At 40.6% G+C, this 17,982-nt stretch overlaps 1 protein-coding gene across 1 annotated transcript; it reads right to left on the bottom strand.

Moving 5' to 3' along the window:
- Nucleotides 1-1,349: 1,349 nt before the first annotated feature.
- Nucleotides 1,350-11,750, bottom strand: LOC117264641 (uncharacterized). Its single transcript, XM_033638770.2, has 17 exons — nt 11,591-11,750; nt 9,613-9,719; nt 9,369-9,508; nt 9,097-9,257; nt 8,784-8,942; nt 8,238-8,688; nt 6,651-6,752; nt 5,858-5,948; nt 4,185-4,408; nt 3,844-4,086; nt 3,624-3,722; nt 2,880-3,073; nt 2,585-2,759; nt 2,335-2,491; nt 2,069-2,222; nt 1,759-1,870; nt 1,350-1,670 (listed from the first exon to the last, which is right to left on the bottom strand). Exons 1-17 carry the CDS (start codon nt 11,609-11,611, stop codon nt 1,495-1,497), a joined length of 2,766 nt encoding a protein of 921 aa, XP_033494661.1. The 5' UTR covers nt 11,612-11,750; the 3' UTR covers nt 1,350-1,494.
- Nucleotides 11,751-17,982: the final 6,232 nt, after the last annotated feature.

Genomic DNA, 17,982 nt, shown 5'->3' with positions numbered 1-17,982 from the left:
GTATCCAAAAATCAAAAGTCTTTAGGGAAAATAAACTATTTTACATCTCTGTAAACATGAGGACAAAACTTGAAGTGATTAAAGAAGTTGCTTTGGATTCTGGCTTGTGAGCCCCTTGGCTGCATAGATCCTACCTCATCCCACAGCCACTACACTACATGTACACTGCTCACCCTGCTTTCCACGTAACAGAAAACAGCTGTGCTGTCCAACTAAAATACTGGCAAGTCTTGGCATAACTAACGCTAATAAAAGAGCATAATATGACAGCCGTTCATTAAACAACCGAATCCGAAGCATCTCCAGGATGCACTTAAAAGGGGAAAAGTAGTTTTTCAGTGACTTGTGGTTTGTTGTAAACTAACATCCATACAGGTGACATCACAAGTTATAAAAACTCCATTATAAGCTCTTACAGTAAAGCTGTGTTCACGTCAAATAGGAGCAACATGACGTAAAGTACAGCTGCATTTTGCTGCCACCATGACAAGAAATGTTCAGTTTCTTGTAACAAGATTGTTATTTTGCGAGATCCATCAAACGTTTTAACATCTATTCTCGTTATCACTACAAACTGAAGTCATGGTGGCAACATTACACTGCCATAAAGGCGCAAAAAAGGCATTCTTTTAATCTTTATGAATTCCAAACCAATCACAAACCAGCAGGAGCTGAAATCTCTCGTCTTCAGCTGAGGTATTTTTACCATCTTTGACAGCTGACATCATCTGCAGTAGTGTTAGCTGCACGTGTTGTGCAATAGTAGTGCCAAATATTCAAGCTAACAAATAAAATGAACATTAGGAGGTTGGTGTGAAGTCTGGGGAAATCCTCATTCAATATTTATTCAGCTAATGAACCCAAATGATATGAATACAGCTCAAGATTTAATGTTAGTTTCAATAAGGTGACAGAATGATTACAGGAAGACATTATCTGCCTTCATGTCCTTAAAAAAAAAAAAAAAAAAAATCCAACCACATTTGGTTGAATTGACAATTTGTTATTAAGGTTGTCATTTAACTTAAACACATACCTGGCTGTTATTCATTACAGTCTCAAAATACATGCTGTGTTATATGTTACATTTCCAACATTAAATATGTTACTGCTAGTCAGCTCCAAAAGTGCCAACCAGGAGAAACACGGATTGCTCCAACCTATAAGGCTGCACATAAAGCTTTAAGTTTGTCAGGTGGAGTTTGTCCACAGACAAAGGGCTGCAGTGTATGCAAGAAATGCAGATTGATTCTATATATGTAAACGTTATTGATGGCCTAGTTTTTAATAACCAGGCTCCCGTTTAAGGTTTCAACTTGGTAGCGTGCGTGATTGACAGATTAGTGGCACAAGCTGCAGTCGAAACAGTGCAAATAGGAGGAGTGTTTCAGTTATGCTGTTTTGGGCAGCATGTTAAGGGGGTTAAAAGGGGACCGCAGCAGTCAGAGTCGTGCTCTGGTACAGTATGCATGGACCAACTGAAAGTATCAACGCTTACTGGGCTTCCCACTCCTCATCCGAAACCTCGTCAGGAGGAATGCTGCGAGTGTTGCTGGCCCGAATGCTGCTGATGTTGGTGAAGGAGAGGAGGCTCGCAATGCCCATCAGAGTCACACCGGTGCCGTCCAGGTTCACCTGAGCCAGGTGCATGTGTTTCAGGAACTTCAGACCTGAGGAAAACATGTACAAGTTCAAAGAATGTATATAAGAAAATAATCAGGTGAAGAAGGGGCCAGTGATGAGAGAGTCTGACCTTACCATGGTCTGTGATCCGTGTACGGCTGAGATTAAGCTTCACAAGCTCCTTGCAGCGGATCAGACCTCTCCTCACGACTGTGTCCCCCACCTGAGTGCTGGCTAACCCCAACACCTAAAAACAAAGAGCAAAAACATTAACATCAGCAAAATAAGCATATGAAATGAGATCTTTTCAGATACCTTAAAGGGACATTGCATCCCAAAATTAGAAAGTAGTTTCATGTAGGGACTATTTTCTTTATTTCTGTTTTTCTTTTCTTCAGCTAAGCTTGTGCAAGGCAGTTGACAGAACTATCCGCAGTAAAATCACCTGGAGGTGCGGCAGACAGGTGATGAGTTCGGCCACTCCTCGGCTGGTGACTGCTGTTCGGTCCAAACAGAGCTCCTGCAGCTCTTGCAGGCCACGCAGTGAGGGAAGCCCTGCATCTGTCACCTGCGTGTTGCTAAGTGACAGCTTCTTCAACCTACACAAAGTACAAATACTCCTGATGATATTTCTGTTGTAATCAACACCGACACCACTGTTAGAATGACCTGCATGTGCTGTACAGTGCAGTTACAGAGTGTGGGAATGACCTGTTCATGGTGGAGAGCTGGCTGACTCCTTGGTCTGTGACTTGTGTGTAATCTGTCAGGTCCAGCTCTGAGAGCAGAGACAGTCTCGAGAGGAATGACAACCCGCTGTCTGTCACAGAGTGGCGCCCAGGGAGGGTCAGCTGAGTCAACTTAAGACCTGGGAGGAAAGAAGAAACCTACTTCAAGACGTGAACCATTTTGTTTTACGGTCTGTCTGCTTAGTTTTGAATGTTCCTTCCCATTTACAAACCTGAGATGATCTGCAGGGCCTGATTGCCATCCGCTACGGGGATTCCTGCCAAACTGAGGGAAGACAGGGCAGGGTGGGTGGCCAGGTGCTCCAGGGAGCTCTCTGTCACACCTGTCCCATCCAGGTTGAGAGTCTGCACGCTGGACATTTCTGCCAGAGCTGACACATCCCTGACCTGCCAGAACATCACCAATCAACACAGAGAAATGTCATGAGAAAAGAAATAACGTGCAGAACATGAACAGACACGACTGCATGATTCACATGCCAGATGTGCCCACAGAGCTGAAGTCACCTTAGTGTGCTTGATGCTGAGGAGCCGCAGTTGTGGCACGCAGGCGCGCAGGACCACCAGTGTGGCTTCAGTCACAGCCGTCTGGTTCAGGCTGAGCTGAGAGAGAGAAGATGGAGCTGACTGAAGATATAGTACCATCCCAGCATCTGTCACTTTTGTCTGGTCCAGGGACAGGAAACACAGGCTCTTCAAACCTTGAGACAGAAAGTAGAGAAATAATGTGTTAATATGTGGCAAAAAAAATATCAAGGCAAAAACCCCTTCAATGCTAAATACACATACTCAAGGTTTAGTTCGGATTCTTTGAAGCTGGGTTGTACGAGGTTGATTTGAAGACAGCATAGAAGCTGTCTGATGGCAAGGTAAAGTGGTGAAAATATTCTAAATATAGCTTCCACTTAAACTGATACTGACATGTTCAGGAGGCTGAAACATGTGTTGCTGCTGCCCCTGTCCACAGCAGTACATTGCTTAGCTTCAGTAGCAGTACTCCTGCCTGCTTCTCTAAACTGGAGGCGTGCTAACCAGCAGCTACTGTAGGTAATCCACTGACTGTGGTTAAATACCTCACACAACCTCACGTCAAAAAGTCCAAACTATCCCTGTAACCCTGAGCAGCTTATGTTGGGATCTGGCGTTCTTGCACGGAATTGTAGTCACCTATACAGTGGGGTTACATAATCTATTATCCCCTGTAGTAACAATCTGAGCCTTGTTCACAAGACAGTTTGTAGAAAGTCTAACCTGTGATATGCTGCAGACAGGAGTCGGTCAGTTTGCTACAGGAGGCCAGGTTAAGGTACTGGAGTTTGATCAGGCTGGACAGGATTGACAGCCCAGAGTCTGGAAAAAGAAAGATTAAAAGTTTACAATGAAACAGCACATTAACTGAAATATCCTGTATAAGTTAACACAGAAAAAATGATATGTGGAAAAACTAAGAGCTCCATCCTAAAATCTGTACCAGTGATTAGAGGTGAGTTGACCAGACTCAGATGCTTCAGCGCTGTGAAGGCGCGTAACTGCCGCAGGAGCTCATTGGTGGAGTAAGGGTAGTTGTTCAGAACAAACTTCTGCAACGGGCAGCCGAAGAAGAGCTCCAAGGTGCGGGGACGCAGGAGCCTCTCACGGGACATGTGGTTGAGCAGAAGCTCCGCAAGCTCCGGGGTGAGGCATGCCAGGCTGCTGCTGTACTGCATGCTGGGAGCTGAGAGTAGAGACACAGGGACGAGAATGGCAACAGTGAGTAAATAAAGTAGTGGGACACGTTTCCTGGAAAGTCAGTCTTACAAGTGATTATTTTACCAGTCATGAGGTGGACAGTTGCACGGGTGGCCAAGGCACATAGGGACGGCACGCTGGGTGCCCTGAAGGGTCTTTTAGGGGGTGACGGTTGTCCCTGGGAGGCACGGGGGTCTTCTTGCTGTGCAGCTCTCTGAAGACGCTCCACTGCAGCCTGACCCGCAGCTCCAGGTGCTGCCCGACCTCCTGCATCTTCAGGTTCTGCGGGGTCCTCTTCTGGAGCCTCCCTGAAACACACACACACACACACACACACACACACACTACTGTCTTTTTGCTGAATTTAATTAACACGTAAAACAGTATATGTTCAAATTATGTAAAAACAAACATCCATCTCCACATAATGCCAGCAATTTTTGTTTGTATTCCTCTCTACTGCTTATTATTTTCAGTTACAAAAAGTCTACCAGAACAAATTTCTCATGTAAAACGGAACCACAGGAAATTAAACTGGAAACACTTCAAGACTGTGATCAATAATCTTTCTCTAGCTTCCTGTCTAATGACTAATTATCTCACATACCGTTGCTGTAAGAGAACATTTAAGCTTAGCAAACCGACCCTATTTAAAAGGTAACACACATACCGATGGATTTAAAAAAGCATGTCACTGATGGTAACAATTTCTAATGCATTAATTAGGATAACAAAATGTTCTCAGTAAGTTGTTTGGTCTATAAAATGTCCATCCGTCTTCAAATGTCTCAGTTTGGGCCCTATTTAAGCAAACTATAGTACACAGTCTAAAGTGTATGGCACAAGTGCATTAAGGTAGTGTCCAGCTCCACTTTTGCTAGTTAAACAGCGCATAATCGAGGCGCACAGTGAGACACAAGGGGCAAAGGGATTGTATTTAGTACCTCAATTTAACATAGGTGTGTTGTAGTGTAACATGTGAGTTCAACCAATCAGTGTCATCTACCTCCCCTCTAAAAGCCCATTGTGAAGTCACCTATGTAGGCACATCTTACTATCTGAATAATGCACCCTTTAAATGCAGGAAAATACAGTGCTACTGACTTTAGACCAGGTTTTTGTTGGTCGGTCAATGGTGCAATCGCCAACAACGTGACGCGCCAACAATACACCAACAATGCACCTGCCTGACCACACCTCATTTAAAGATCTAAACACCCACGGCACAAAAATGAGCGCAAGTACATTTGCTATTTACACAATGTAGGTGCTGGCTGTGAAATTGAAAACTGCGTCAGTCTAAAACTAGCAATTAAAGTTGCGCTGTGCCTTGTGCCACTCTGCACTGGGTGTGACATAGGTCCCTTTGTCTCACGAGCCAAAAATATTCAGGAAAGCAGGAAAAGCAGCACATGCTCACATTTGAGAAGCTACAACAAACACTGCATTGCATTGCATTTTTGCAAATGACTCAAATAATTATTTAGTTATCAAAATAGTTGCAGAATATTTTTCTGTTCATCAATTACATGATTTATTGACTTCAGCTCTTATCAAAATACAGTAAAAATTGGCTAAATTTGTCAAAGGCCAGCACAGGGGATCTTTAGACTGAATCAATAGCTGCAAAACACTTTCAAATCAATGGAGGAAAAGAAAGAGGAAAATTTTTCATCTTCAATACATATAAAGTTGCATCAACGCATGTGCATTACAGTTTTCAAATTATATTAGCACCACTCTGTCTACACACCCACCTGAGTCGATTGCCTTGCTCTGGCCAGTGGTGCCTGGGCTCAAATTCTCCACGAATCCGGTTCTCCGGAAAGAAAGGCAGCCTCGGCATTCCTGTGAAAATGACACAATTTTCAACTGTAATTCATAAGAATATTCTGACATCACCAAGCTGAAACTGACACCAGCCTGTATTAATACAATTTAAGTCACAGGTCTATTAATATAACATCTGTCTAGTTGCACTTTTATATCCCACACCTCTAATTAACACCAACATCTTCAGTTCTGGGTCTTTGATTCTCCTCTTTCCAGCTTCAGCTGAGACTGAGCTCTTTCCACTCTCAGGTCTGGCATACATTGAGAATACTATATCAGAACCACATGCTCTGAAAGACTGAGTATGATTGGCTGACTGGCTGTGAGCACTTATAGAAATCAGTTCTCACTGGTGGGGCTCAACACTTCTGACCCTGTGTGCTATGTTTGACAGAAAGGGGCATTCACCTACATATTTCCTAATCCTAATCTTTCTAACATATGACACACATTTCTAGGGAAGTCGGTCAAATGTTCTGTACACGGGGGAAATTATGCAACATACAGTTAATTAAAAGTTAATCCAACAGCTGAAAGTGAGAAGCCTGGTTTATCCATTTCTGACGCGGGAGAACAAAAAGTTCTTTTGCGGATGACTAAATGGAGACACATGGAAGCGGGAAAAAGGGAGGAGCGAGGGTGGGGGGGAAGCAAGGAAAATGTGGGTCAAATGAGGGATGAGGTGTCCGCAACAACCCCAGACACAGTGAGCCGTACCGTTAAGCATGTTAGGCGGTTCTTCCTCTTCTCCTTGCTCCTCATCAACCTCAATGCCAGCAGCTTCCTCAGCATTACCGGGAACCAACCTCTGGCCACGGCCTGTTGAGCAGCACCAGGAATGTCATCTAATGACTGAACAGCTTTTTAAATAACGTTTAAACAATGTTCGACACTCTGGTATGCTGAAATAATTGAGCCTATAAAGCTGCAAAGTGACGGAGCTTTCCCGAAAGTAAAATAAAAGATTATTGTTCTCCGTATACAATGATGGTGACTCACAGTTGGAGCATTTTTACAGCTTGGATTAACATCAAAGTATCACAGTCAGGACAAAAGATGAAAAGCTGGGTTAGGAAAAACGGGATTCTTTCACCAAAGGTTAAGGTCTGTGTGCATAACAACAAAGATAGAAATCAACTATGACAATGAGCAATTTGGCAAGAAACATCTGATCACTGAGCTTATAATGCTGGGAATTCTGTGTGATTTTGGGGGAGGGGGAGCAGATACCAAAGACTGTACTTATGAGAAAACTAAACACACAATCTGCACCTAACTTAGTTTACTTTTAGATTAATTTTGTACAAATCCAGCAACTATGTCACCTGCAACAACAGAGCATTTTATATTTCCTACTATTCTGATTCATGCCTCTGACTGGCTTGTTGTGCCAGGGCAGCTGTAGCTCAGGAGGTCGTTCACTAGGGATAGGAGGACTGGCAGTCTGATTCCTGGCTCCACTGATCATCATGTCAATTATCCTTGGGCAAAATACTGAACCCCAAGTTGCTCGGTGTGAGTGCGTGTGAGCAGGTGGGTTGGTCACCAGTGTGTGATTGTGTGTGTGAATGGGTGAATGTGGCTCCGTAGTGTAAAAGCTCTTTGATTGGAGAAGTGCAACATCGATACACTTGAGTATTGCGATATTTATGTTTTGTGATACTTTATCGATTTTTAAGCAGTAATTTACATGCAAAGATGTGTGGCAGTGGTTTTCTTTGTGTTGTTTAAACCCCAGATCTCTAGATAGCAGTGTTTTATTTGAATTACTTTTTACTGATGAAGGCAAATATGAATTCCTTTGCTCCGACTGCACAAAAATTAGCACTATGATGTTGGATGTTGCAGGGACTGTGATAAAAGAAGTTTTTTACTCAGATTTTATGCATATGGTGGTGTGTTCTTTATCCCATAAGAAAAAAAACACAATATATTGCCTTCGCTTACAGTATTGCAGTAAAGTAAATCGAAGCCCCTATATCATGATCATATACCCAGATTGTTGCCAACACACAGCCCTAAATTATGACTGTAGCATCATCTGGAAGAATCCCATGTTTCTATGTTGAGTGGCACTAAGGAAATCATTAAAACAAAAACTTAGAATCGGAATTTATATTGGGAAATATACTTTCAGAACCAGCAGTGCTTCCCACGTTGCAACTCTATAAAGCAACTGTATGGGCTACTAAAGTCCTTTAACTGTACACAACAAACAAGCTTTGATGAATAAACATTTGTGAGGTACAGCAGCAAATCTGTTAAAATTTTTTTTTTTTTTTTTTACATGGTCTTTAAACCTACCCCAGAAGTGAGACGGCCCAGAGAGTGAGGGACCAGCTCCAGGTATCCCTGCGTAATTCACAGCCTCCTCCCACAGCTGGTTGGGTAGTGGAGGAGGCAGAACACGGTCTTGTCCTCTCGCCCTCTCCAGGACAGGGATCTGTGGCTGAGGAGACACATCACAAGGAGACAGGACATTCTGCCCCACTGATGGTGGATCTGCAGGACTCTGAGGATCCTGGGGTGTCTCTGGAGGAGTGGTCTGAATACACAGCGCAGCGTTGGGCGTGAGGCCAAGAGTGCGCAGCGAACAGGCAAGCTCTGCCTCGCCAAAGCGTTTCCGTGGAAAACCCTGGAGGAGAGAAAAGGAGGGTAGGGAGGGGTGGCGTCCGGTGATGTGCTCCACGACACTGCGCAGAGGAGCATCAGCTGGGAAGCGCTCACGCATGGACTCGCCGGATGGGAGCCGAATCTGCAGCAAAAAAAACAAACATAAGTTTAAACAACTGCAATTTTACTGTATATACCTCATACACACATGTAAATTAAAATGCGTCATCGCCCCACCATGAGGACGCAGTTGTTGTCTACATTAGTCTGAATCTTTCCTCCAAGCTTCTGCCCCTGACCACTGGGAGGAGTGGTCTCTGTAGCAGCACTGCCCTGGTTCTTCTCCTGCAAGCTCCTCCGATCCTCAGCTATCCGCTTCAACACCAACTCACGCTCCTGGCAGAAAGAGCACACATGAGACAAGATGTTCTAGTCTGAGATTACAAATCCGACACTTCAAATATTTTGCTCTCTGTGTGATAACAATCAAATTGCCAGTGCAGCTGAGTTGGAACAAGTACAAGACGTCTGTTTTTTCAACACTGCTAACCTGTTTCTTTTGTCTTCTCTCTGCTCTGGCCTCCTGCGCAACACGTTGTCTCTGCTGCTCTTCAAAGTCACTCTTGTCCTGTTTGATTCGAGACTCGACTGGTAGCAGCTCTGGGGACAGGGCACCTGATTTTGATGGTCTCAGCACCAGTGAAGGGGATGCTGTTTAAGTAAAAAACTGTTAAACTTCAAGGACATGATTACAAAGACATAGAGGATATTACTGGCCCTCTATCCTTCAAAGCAAACCCAGTCTTTAGCTTGGTGTCATACCTCTGCTGTCAGAAGGAGATTTCTGTGTCTCTGAAGTGCCTGCTGCCTCTTTGGGTGGGTTGAAAGCAGAAAATGCTGTCTCAGCTGGCTGTGATGGATGCTTGACCAACCTGTGCCGTGGAAACTGACCCTGCAAGAGCCTGTAAACATATGAGAGGTGGACATATAAGCAATTTACAGAATATAGAGGTCTTGAAGAAGGGGAAGGGGAATTATATTAGTGACAAGAGCTGGGACAACTCACCACTCAGCCGCGTCTGACACAGAAAAATGCCCTGCCTGTACAGCTGCCTGGATCTGTTCCTGTGAGAACCCCATCTCGCTGAGGATGAGGAATAAATCCCCAATCGTCTGCAAAACAAGCAAATCAAATAGGCATTGTCACAGTCTGATCTGTACCAGACACCCCATTTGTTTTTTGCATGTGCAAAGATGGTCGGGGTTAGGCATTGAAATTAAATGGGTAGGGTCAGGATCGGTCAGGAGATAGGACATGAACAAATTGGATTTCCCATAAGGATCGACAGGATGACCTTTACAGATCGGGTTGTGGCAGGCATCAAAAAGACATGTAAACAAGGGTTGACCTTTGTGGTTGTTTTTCTCTTATCAGTGACTGCACAAACAATGGTTACTGGCTCCTGATGGGTTAAGTAACACTGAAAGGAATTTTTCAGACTGCAGATAATCCACCTTTATGTACTGATACCAAAGGTCAGGTTAACTAACTCAGAAATATTGTTTATAATGCATTAAAAACATTTTACAATTGTTTTCACTTAGCTTTGGTCCCCATTATAGTTTTATTACTGCTTTGTCTGATTTGCCAATATCACTATCCAATTAATTAATCAATTAATTATCCGGTTATAAGAACTAAGGCTGCACAATTAATGGAATTATTATCGAAATGGCAGTATGGCGACGTGCAATACCTAGACATAAAAGTAAAATGTGTCACATCATATCATTATAAATGAAGCATCATGGAGTTACGGAGATGCCCAGGCCTACAAATCATATTCAAGATGCAAGGAAATATAATTTTATTTATTTATTTTTTTAGTGAAAATAAAATGTAAAATGTATCATTCCCACTTAAATCATGACTCATATCGCAATCTCAATATCTGTCAAAAATAACTGTAATATGGGGTTTTTTTAGTTGTTGTGCAGTCCTACCGAGAACAATACTGCACCATGATTTACAACATATAACATTATCTACTAAGTTTCCAATACTTATGTATGATGCATTGTAGGACATAATTGTACTTGTATATTCAGTACATATTAAATTTAAATCAGAAATACTTTATCAATCCCAGAGGGAAAATTGTGATTCATTACAGTCGCTCCAATGTAAAAAATAGATAATTTTAACAAGTAAGAGTATGAAATAAAATAAAATAAAAATAAAAATGTGCATTATGCCACAATATTAAAAACTAATAAGATAGTAAGAATAAAATATGTATCTTCTGATTGTGGTCCTACTTTTATGCTTTATTCTAAGTTATTATTTATGTGTTTTTATGTAATTTATATTACATGGCTTTTCTTTCATTTTTTTTTTTTTTTATAAAATTAGCTATTATTGTTGTTCAATTTGTTACTATTATCTAATAAATTAGCTTTGTCCTGACATTAATGTTTCATATCTGCAAGTAAAATGGATAATTGTCAAAGAAATATCAAAATAATTAACAGAAATGTAAAATTAACACTTCATAAGGGATGTAATTAAGTGCTGGTGAGAATGTATAATTGTAACCTATAACTAAAACTCATGTACACGTCATTTACCGATAACAGTAACAGTATTTAAGCGTTACATATTTGGTTTTCTTTGTCCTTCATTTTATCTGACTGTAGCTGACCTGCAGTAGTGTCGCCTTCAAACTCTCTGCTTCTAAGTTAATGTTTGTTCACAAAGTTTCTAGCCTTTAGTTAGCCTCTGTCAGGGTAAAAGCATTCATTCAAAGTACAGTCAGCGATGTTAAACTAACCAACAGATGTGAAGCTAGCCTTCAGCTAACGCTAGGTATGTTGTTATGTCCACACAGTACAGTGAGGGCTGTCAACAAACAACGTTAGCATGGCGACTAACGGTTAGCCGAGGGAGAGCGATGGCGATGCTAACGCGAGAGCAGCTAGGAAGCTAATAATTGTGTGCAGTCAGCAGTGTCATGTCAAAGGCAGCTCGGCGGTTTGCAGCTTACCGGAGGACCAGCGGAACTCATGCCGTTGTTTGAGCGTTAGTGGATGGAAATCAAAGTGAAGCTAATATTAATTAGCAACTTTGTTGACTTCCTGGTTGGGTCTACAGCGCCGCATGCTATGCTAGCAAACACTGACCGAGTCCTTTGACTCGTAGATTGACAGGATATCAACGAGGAACCAGCCAATCAACACTGCGGAGAGCTGAGGCTTTGTCCACACAGGCAGAGCTGCACAGATCCAGGCTGTCCCTCTGTGAGTGACACACCTACACCCCAACCACCGCCATGACCATATTTAATCAGCTATGACTAAACATGTCCATGTAATCTGCGGACCTTGATTTTATTCCAACACAGAACAGACTGTGAGTCAAAGTGAAACAGTGTAATTTCCATCCACATGTGACTCATACAGATTGTTGCAAAATGGACCCACATATATATGAATTAATTAAGAATAGAAGGAAGAAGGAAAGAAATAAGTAAAGAAAGGGTCTGTATGATCATTCCTTGCAGGCCATCACTTTGGTGAACATTAACACGTCATAAAGTATCAGAAACAATCCCTGTGTAATAACTCTGTAAGACTATAAGATATGTATTTTATAGTTTATTTACTTATTAACTATAAATAATATTTCATAGTTTAAATACCCACTGGTCTTTAAGACTTTTTTTTGTTTCGTTGTTGATGTTTTTGTTTTCTTTTTAGTTTCCAACATGCCTTCTTTTTTAACTCGCTTTAACTGCCTTATTATATTATAATATATTATTCTAATAATAGATAATATATATTTGATGAATAAATACATACTATATAAAATATATGAAAATATTATATATAACATGATATAATATTATAGATTTTTATTGTACATTGTACATTTTAAATTGGTTATTTTATGTCTTTATTTATGTACTCAGGTCTCACTTGAAAATGAGATCTCAATCTCAACAGGACTTACCTGATTAAATAAAGTTTTATAACAAAATAAAGTAAAATAATAATCCCACAAGACCAGTCCCTCCCTCCCTCACCACCCAACAAGGCCTATAATAAAAGCACTGGTGTTACACTGTAGCATGAGTACATACGTCAGACCACAACAGACTAAGAAATATTTCCTATGCAACTCCTTAAAGCAGACCAGCAGTTTTCACATACTTGGCTTTCTTTTAAGATTAAACTTTTTTTCAGATGCCATTTAAGAGGGGATTTCTTTAAGCCACATGGAAACAGGGTGGAGGATCTGCACTTTTCCATGGTCTTTAACACATCAATATAACCTTATCATAAACAGTATAAATATAAGCGTTGCTGTATAGCTGCATATACTGCCATAGCCACCTAACTCATGTATATAAAGCAACCTGTTACATTAATTATCCAATATTTATTCCAGCACCCTTTGCACTACTATATTTCTGTTTACTGTTATACAAGTTTCATTGAGTTTTTTTATATAGTACAAATAGTCAGTATGCTTTTTATTCACATATCTATCTTCACATAGTGGTCAAATGTTAATGTTCACCTAGTTTCAGCTCTATTGGTATATTACCTGTAGAGACCTGAGAGTCAAATTCCTTGTATGCAGTGTTTTGGGGGTTACTTTTGAAATGTAATAGAGTACAGATTACAACTTCCCCTGTTAAAATTTAACAAGTAGTATAGCTATTTTAATTACTTACGGGATACTTTTTGAACAACAAATGTTCTACAAATGTTTTGAATGTTTTGGGCAATAAAGCTGAAAAATGTCCAGAAACAGCCTAATTAAAAAGAAGACAGTCCTGTGCGGTGAAAAGATTCAAAGCAACAGAATGAATTTTATAACATATAAACTTTTAACTGAGAAGAATATATTCCTATGTAACCCCTTTGTAATCACCAACACTTTGATTAGTAAATGTAATTTAATTATGCAGTTTTTTTTTCTCAGTAAGTGTAACTGATTACAATACCATTACTTTTGTTATTTAATTACATGTTACCAGTTACTTGTAACTGGAACACTGTTTGTATCTGTAAACATACTTGGCCATTAAAGCTGTATATATTGTGTTGTATACTGGAGCATAATCCACTTTTTTTTGCATACTTCTTATTTCTGTTTCTATTTTCTTTTCATTTCTCTATGCTTACATTCAGTATAAGAGCAACTGTAATGTGTCCCAATTTCCCCAATAAAGTATTTCTGATCTGATCTGACTCTGAAAATCATTTCATGTAACAGGTGCATCCACTGGTTTCAATAGCAGCAAGCCACCAGCAGGGGCCACTCCTACTCTGTTTACACTTCACACCATGCATGCTGCATACAATTTGCAAATTGACCTGTAAAAAACAACAGCCAACTTTGGCATTTTACATACAACAGAAAAATAAGGTATATATTATAGCAGCAACTGAAGAAAGAGGCATTATTATGATTCCATGTGACTGTCAGTTAAAATGATAAAAACAAAAGACACAAGAATGAGGGAGTCAAACTAAAGAAAACTATAACTGTCTTTGATAAGGCCTTTTTCAATACCACTACATAAAAGTCATTATATATACACAAAGTAATGCAAAGTAATGGAGTATTTGCTGCTTTATTATATAGAAATGTTACATATGGTTTTGCACTATTTAGTTGGCCCATAGCCCCATGTCAAAATAACCAGATATGTACTTGTGTGCTCTCCCACTCTCCATGCAACAGTCTTTTTTAATGCCAGACCTGTTCCCTAGTGTGTCTGTGTGTTAATTTAGATATATGCAGTAGTGGGGACAAAAAGCAGGACCAGCACGTTCTGTGGCAGAACACAAAAGCAGAGCAGATAAGGTTTTTAAAAAGGACGTTTACTTGGTCTTTGTTCAAATACACGGCGACAGGTAGGCAGCCAGCAAAGGCAAGTATGTCCAAAGAGGGCAGTCAGGAAGTCAGATAAAAAACAAAAACAGGCAGAGATCATTAGCAGCCATTAGGGGGATAGAGTGGACAAGGGCTGGACCACTATGAAGCACAATAGCTGATGTGACATCGGCAAAGAGTGTGGGTGAATGGACTGGTGTATAGGTGACTAATTAGGAGGAAATGAGGGGCAGATGTGCAGGCAGGTGATCAACAGCTGATGACAGAGTAGCAGGAAGAGTTTAGGACTGGCAGGCATGAATAATGATGCTGAACCAATAACAATGTGGCAGTTTTATGAAACACAGTAAATTAGGCAAAACACTAAGGGGGGGGGGGGGGGGGGGTTAGAGCATCTTGGCAAGGACTATATTGATCTTTTTGGGTGCTTTCTCAAATAAATTATTATGATTTTTCAAGGCCTTTTTGATATCCCATTGATAAAACATGATGACGTGCTCTCTAGTGTACCCTTTCAGTCAAGAACACGTGATAAAGTGCCCTCTAGTGTGCCCTCCCAGCAAAGAAAATACAAAGAGGTGCCCTCTAGAGTGTCCTTCCACTGGAGAAACGTGATGATGTGCCCTTGAGGGTGCCCTTCCAGTGGAGACAACACAAAGAAGTGCCCTCTCAGGTGCCCTGCTCAAGCAGAAAATGTGAAAAAGTGCCCTCTAGGGTGGCTTTAATATTAAAATAATGTATCGCAATGATACATAGGCTGCTCTATATGCAATAAAACTTCTGTATGCTGAGGCCCCACTGCATACAGCTGGTGCCCTTTTTATTTTTTTCGCCCCTGCTCCTCAGACAGCTTGAGTCTGGCACTGATGATGATGATGATGATAATGATGACAAAACAGTGTCAAGTCTTTCAGGAGAAGGAACTGAGCTTTGCTGGGATAACTACCTACATCATTAATAGCTAATACGGAAATATACTGTAAATTAATCCTAATATTTGCATTTGAATTTATGCAAAATCACATGTTTAATGTGTTGACACATTATGACAAAGAAACGTTTAACGTATGTTTGATTCTAGGCATCATAACGGTACGCCGATTTCCCTCCGGCCTTTATCAGAAATATGAATCATCATTTACGCAGGCGCGACAACTTGAGTCCGGAGGAAATGGCAACAAGCTGCCAGAATTTACAGACTTAAACCGGAATTTGATTAGTGTGACCTTCAAAATAAAGGGTCAACCTGGCGTTTGAAAGAAGTTAACACCCGTGTCATGCGATACTATAATGTTTTCGTATAGATTAGATATCATTAGCTCATTATTGATTATAATGTAATGTTTTTGCCGTGGTAAATATTCGCATTTGCCTTTGCTCCTCCAAAAGGGTTTTATTTTGAAATTTGTACCGGAAGTCTAGGTGTTTATAATTAGCTTTTTGACGCCGGTTGAGCTAGTCATTCAGAGAGAGTTTGAGGTGAGTACCAGGCACCGGTGAGTAAATAACCCCGTATGTGTGTGTGATTTTAAGCCTCAGAAGGATTTCACTTCGCTCAAACGCGTTTTTTCTTTCAACTACCGATATTTCGAAGACCACGAACTGGTTTTGACTGTTGACATATTTTCCCGTGAAGAGAGGCGGCACCAACTGCCACACATGCATTAAAGTGTCCGCTGTTGCCGCTGGTGGATGACTTCGCTTTGTTCTTCGGTTTATTAATCAGGTAACAGAGAGGATGAAGTCCTGGAAATGTGCTCGGGTCTATGGTTTTGTCGTGGTTTAAGGCTCCTGACAGACTGGTGGATTGTAAACGATGATATTTACGGTGATGTTTGGAGGAGTTCCTCATCCTAGCAAGCTAGCGGTCACTCCTCCTGACAGGAGCTGCACTGTAGAAATGTGATGGTCATGTTACAGAGTTGGCAGGGATGAGTCAACGTTTGTCTGGTGTCTTAAATATCTGAACAAGGTTTCCAACAAGGAAGTGTTGAGACAGATTATCTCATTCAGTCATCATTCATTAAGTCACTGCTCAGTGATACAACAGCAGCATGGCATGTCCCCTGTTTCTCAGGTCATATGATGACATACAAAAAATTTCCAGTGGCAAGTTGGAGGAATATGACTATACAATTGATATACTTGTTCCTGTATAGAGCAACTGTTTCCATTAACTACTAATCTGGTTTTGTTTTTGTTTAATGGGGAGAAATGGTATTGAAATGATGAAAAATGATTGACTGCAAGTTCTTCATAGGGCTTGTTTTATTCAACCAACAGTCCAGTAACTAAAGATATTAAATTTACATTGATATGAATTCGAGAAAAATAGCAAGTCTCACATTTGAGAAGCAGGAACCACAGGCATTTTTTGCAATTAACCAATTATTAAAATTAATTTTGTATTTAACTAATTGATTAACTAAATGTTCCTCTATATAACACGTGCATTCTCAACAAGAAATCACAGGTTTCATTCTATTGACCTCCATTTGAGGCTTTTGTTCTGTGCCTCCATTGTACCATGGCTGTGGAGATGAAAGTAGAGCACACTAATGAGAGAGCATAATATAGCATTATGCTATAAAATGTCCTCTTAATGAAAAGTGGCTATAACAACTTACAATAGCCCAAAGAAGTTGTTATTAAAGTGGTTTTCCATCTTACCAGCTGTTAAAAGGTTGAAGTTTTTTATAATGATCTCAAGTATTTTTCTGTTGTGTGTCACAAGAGACGTTTTGACTTGTCAAACACAGGGTGAAACTAATAACAATAATTTCTGCTTTAAAATCATTACTGGAACTTTGCCATGGTTTGTGTTATTAGTCCCACCCGTGCTTTTCCTGCTGTGACAATTCAAAACGTCGGCTTTACAAAAAGGTCTGCAGTTTGAATCTGATTCTGGGACCAATAATAAACACAAAGCTAGAGAGGCAATCAAGATTAAAAGTCCAGTGGGATTTAGGGGGATATACTGGCAGAAATGGAATATAATAGTCATAGCTTTGTTTTCATTAGTTTGTAATCACCTGAAACAAAGAATTGTTGTGTTTTTGTTACCTTAGAATGAGACGTTTATATCGGTGAGTTTGCCATGTTGTTTCTATAGTAGTCCAAACCAAACACTGGCTCTAGATGGGGCGATTTGTGTGTTTGTGTTTAGGCGTCAGGCCACCATATTCTGCTACATGGCACACGGGGCGCTTTTAGTTGGTTGCAATCTGCAACCTCACCACTAGATGGCACTAAATCCCACATACTGGACCTTTAATGTGAACAGGATTATTCAGACAACCACACGACAGGTAACGTGCAAGATGGAGAGAGTTTTGACTGGGAGGGAAAGTGGTAATGCTTCAACTTTCTCTCTAGTTCAGTGTCAATATAGAGTTATGTTTATTTCAAAAACCTCAGTGTGGGCAGGAGTTGACTTGAATTTTTAGTGTGCATAACAGAAACTAATGAGAAAGTCCAACTTTGCTCCTTTCGTTGCCATAATAAGTTAAAATCTGTGTGCCAAGGACCCAT

The sequence above is a fragment of the Epinephelus lanceolatus genome, chromosome 20, assembly GCF_041903045.1.
Source record: "Epinephelus lanceolatus isolate andai-2023 chromosome 20, ASM4190304v1, whole genome shotgun sequence".
NCBI lineage: Eukaryota > Metazoa > Chordata > Actinopteri > Perciformes > Serranidae > Epinephelus > Epinephelus lanceolatus.
This window is presented reverse-complemented; position numbering and strand designations above follow the sequence as displayed.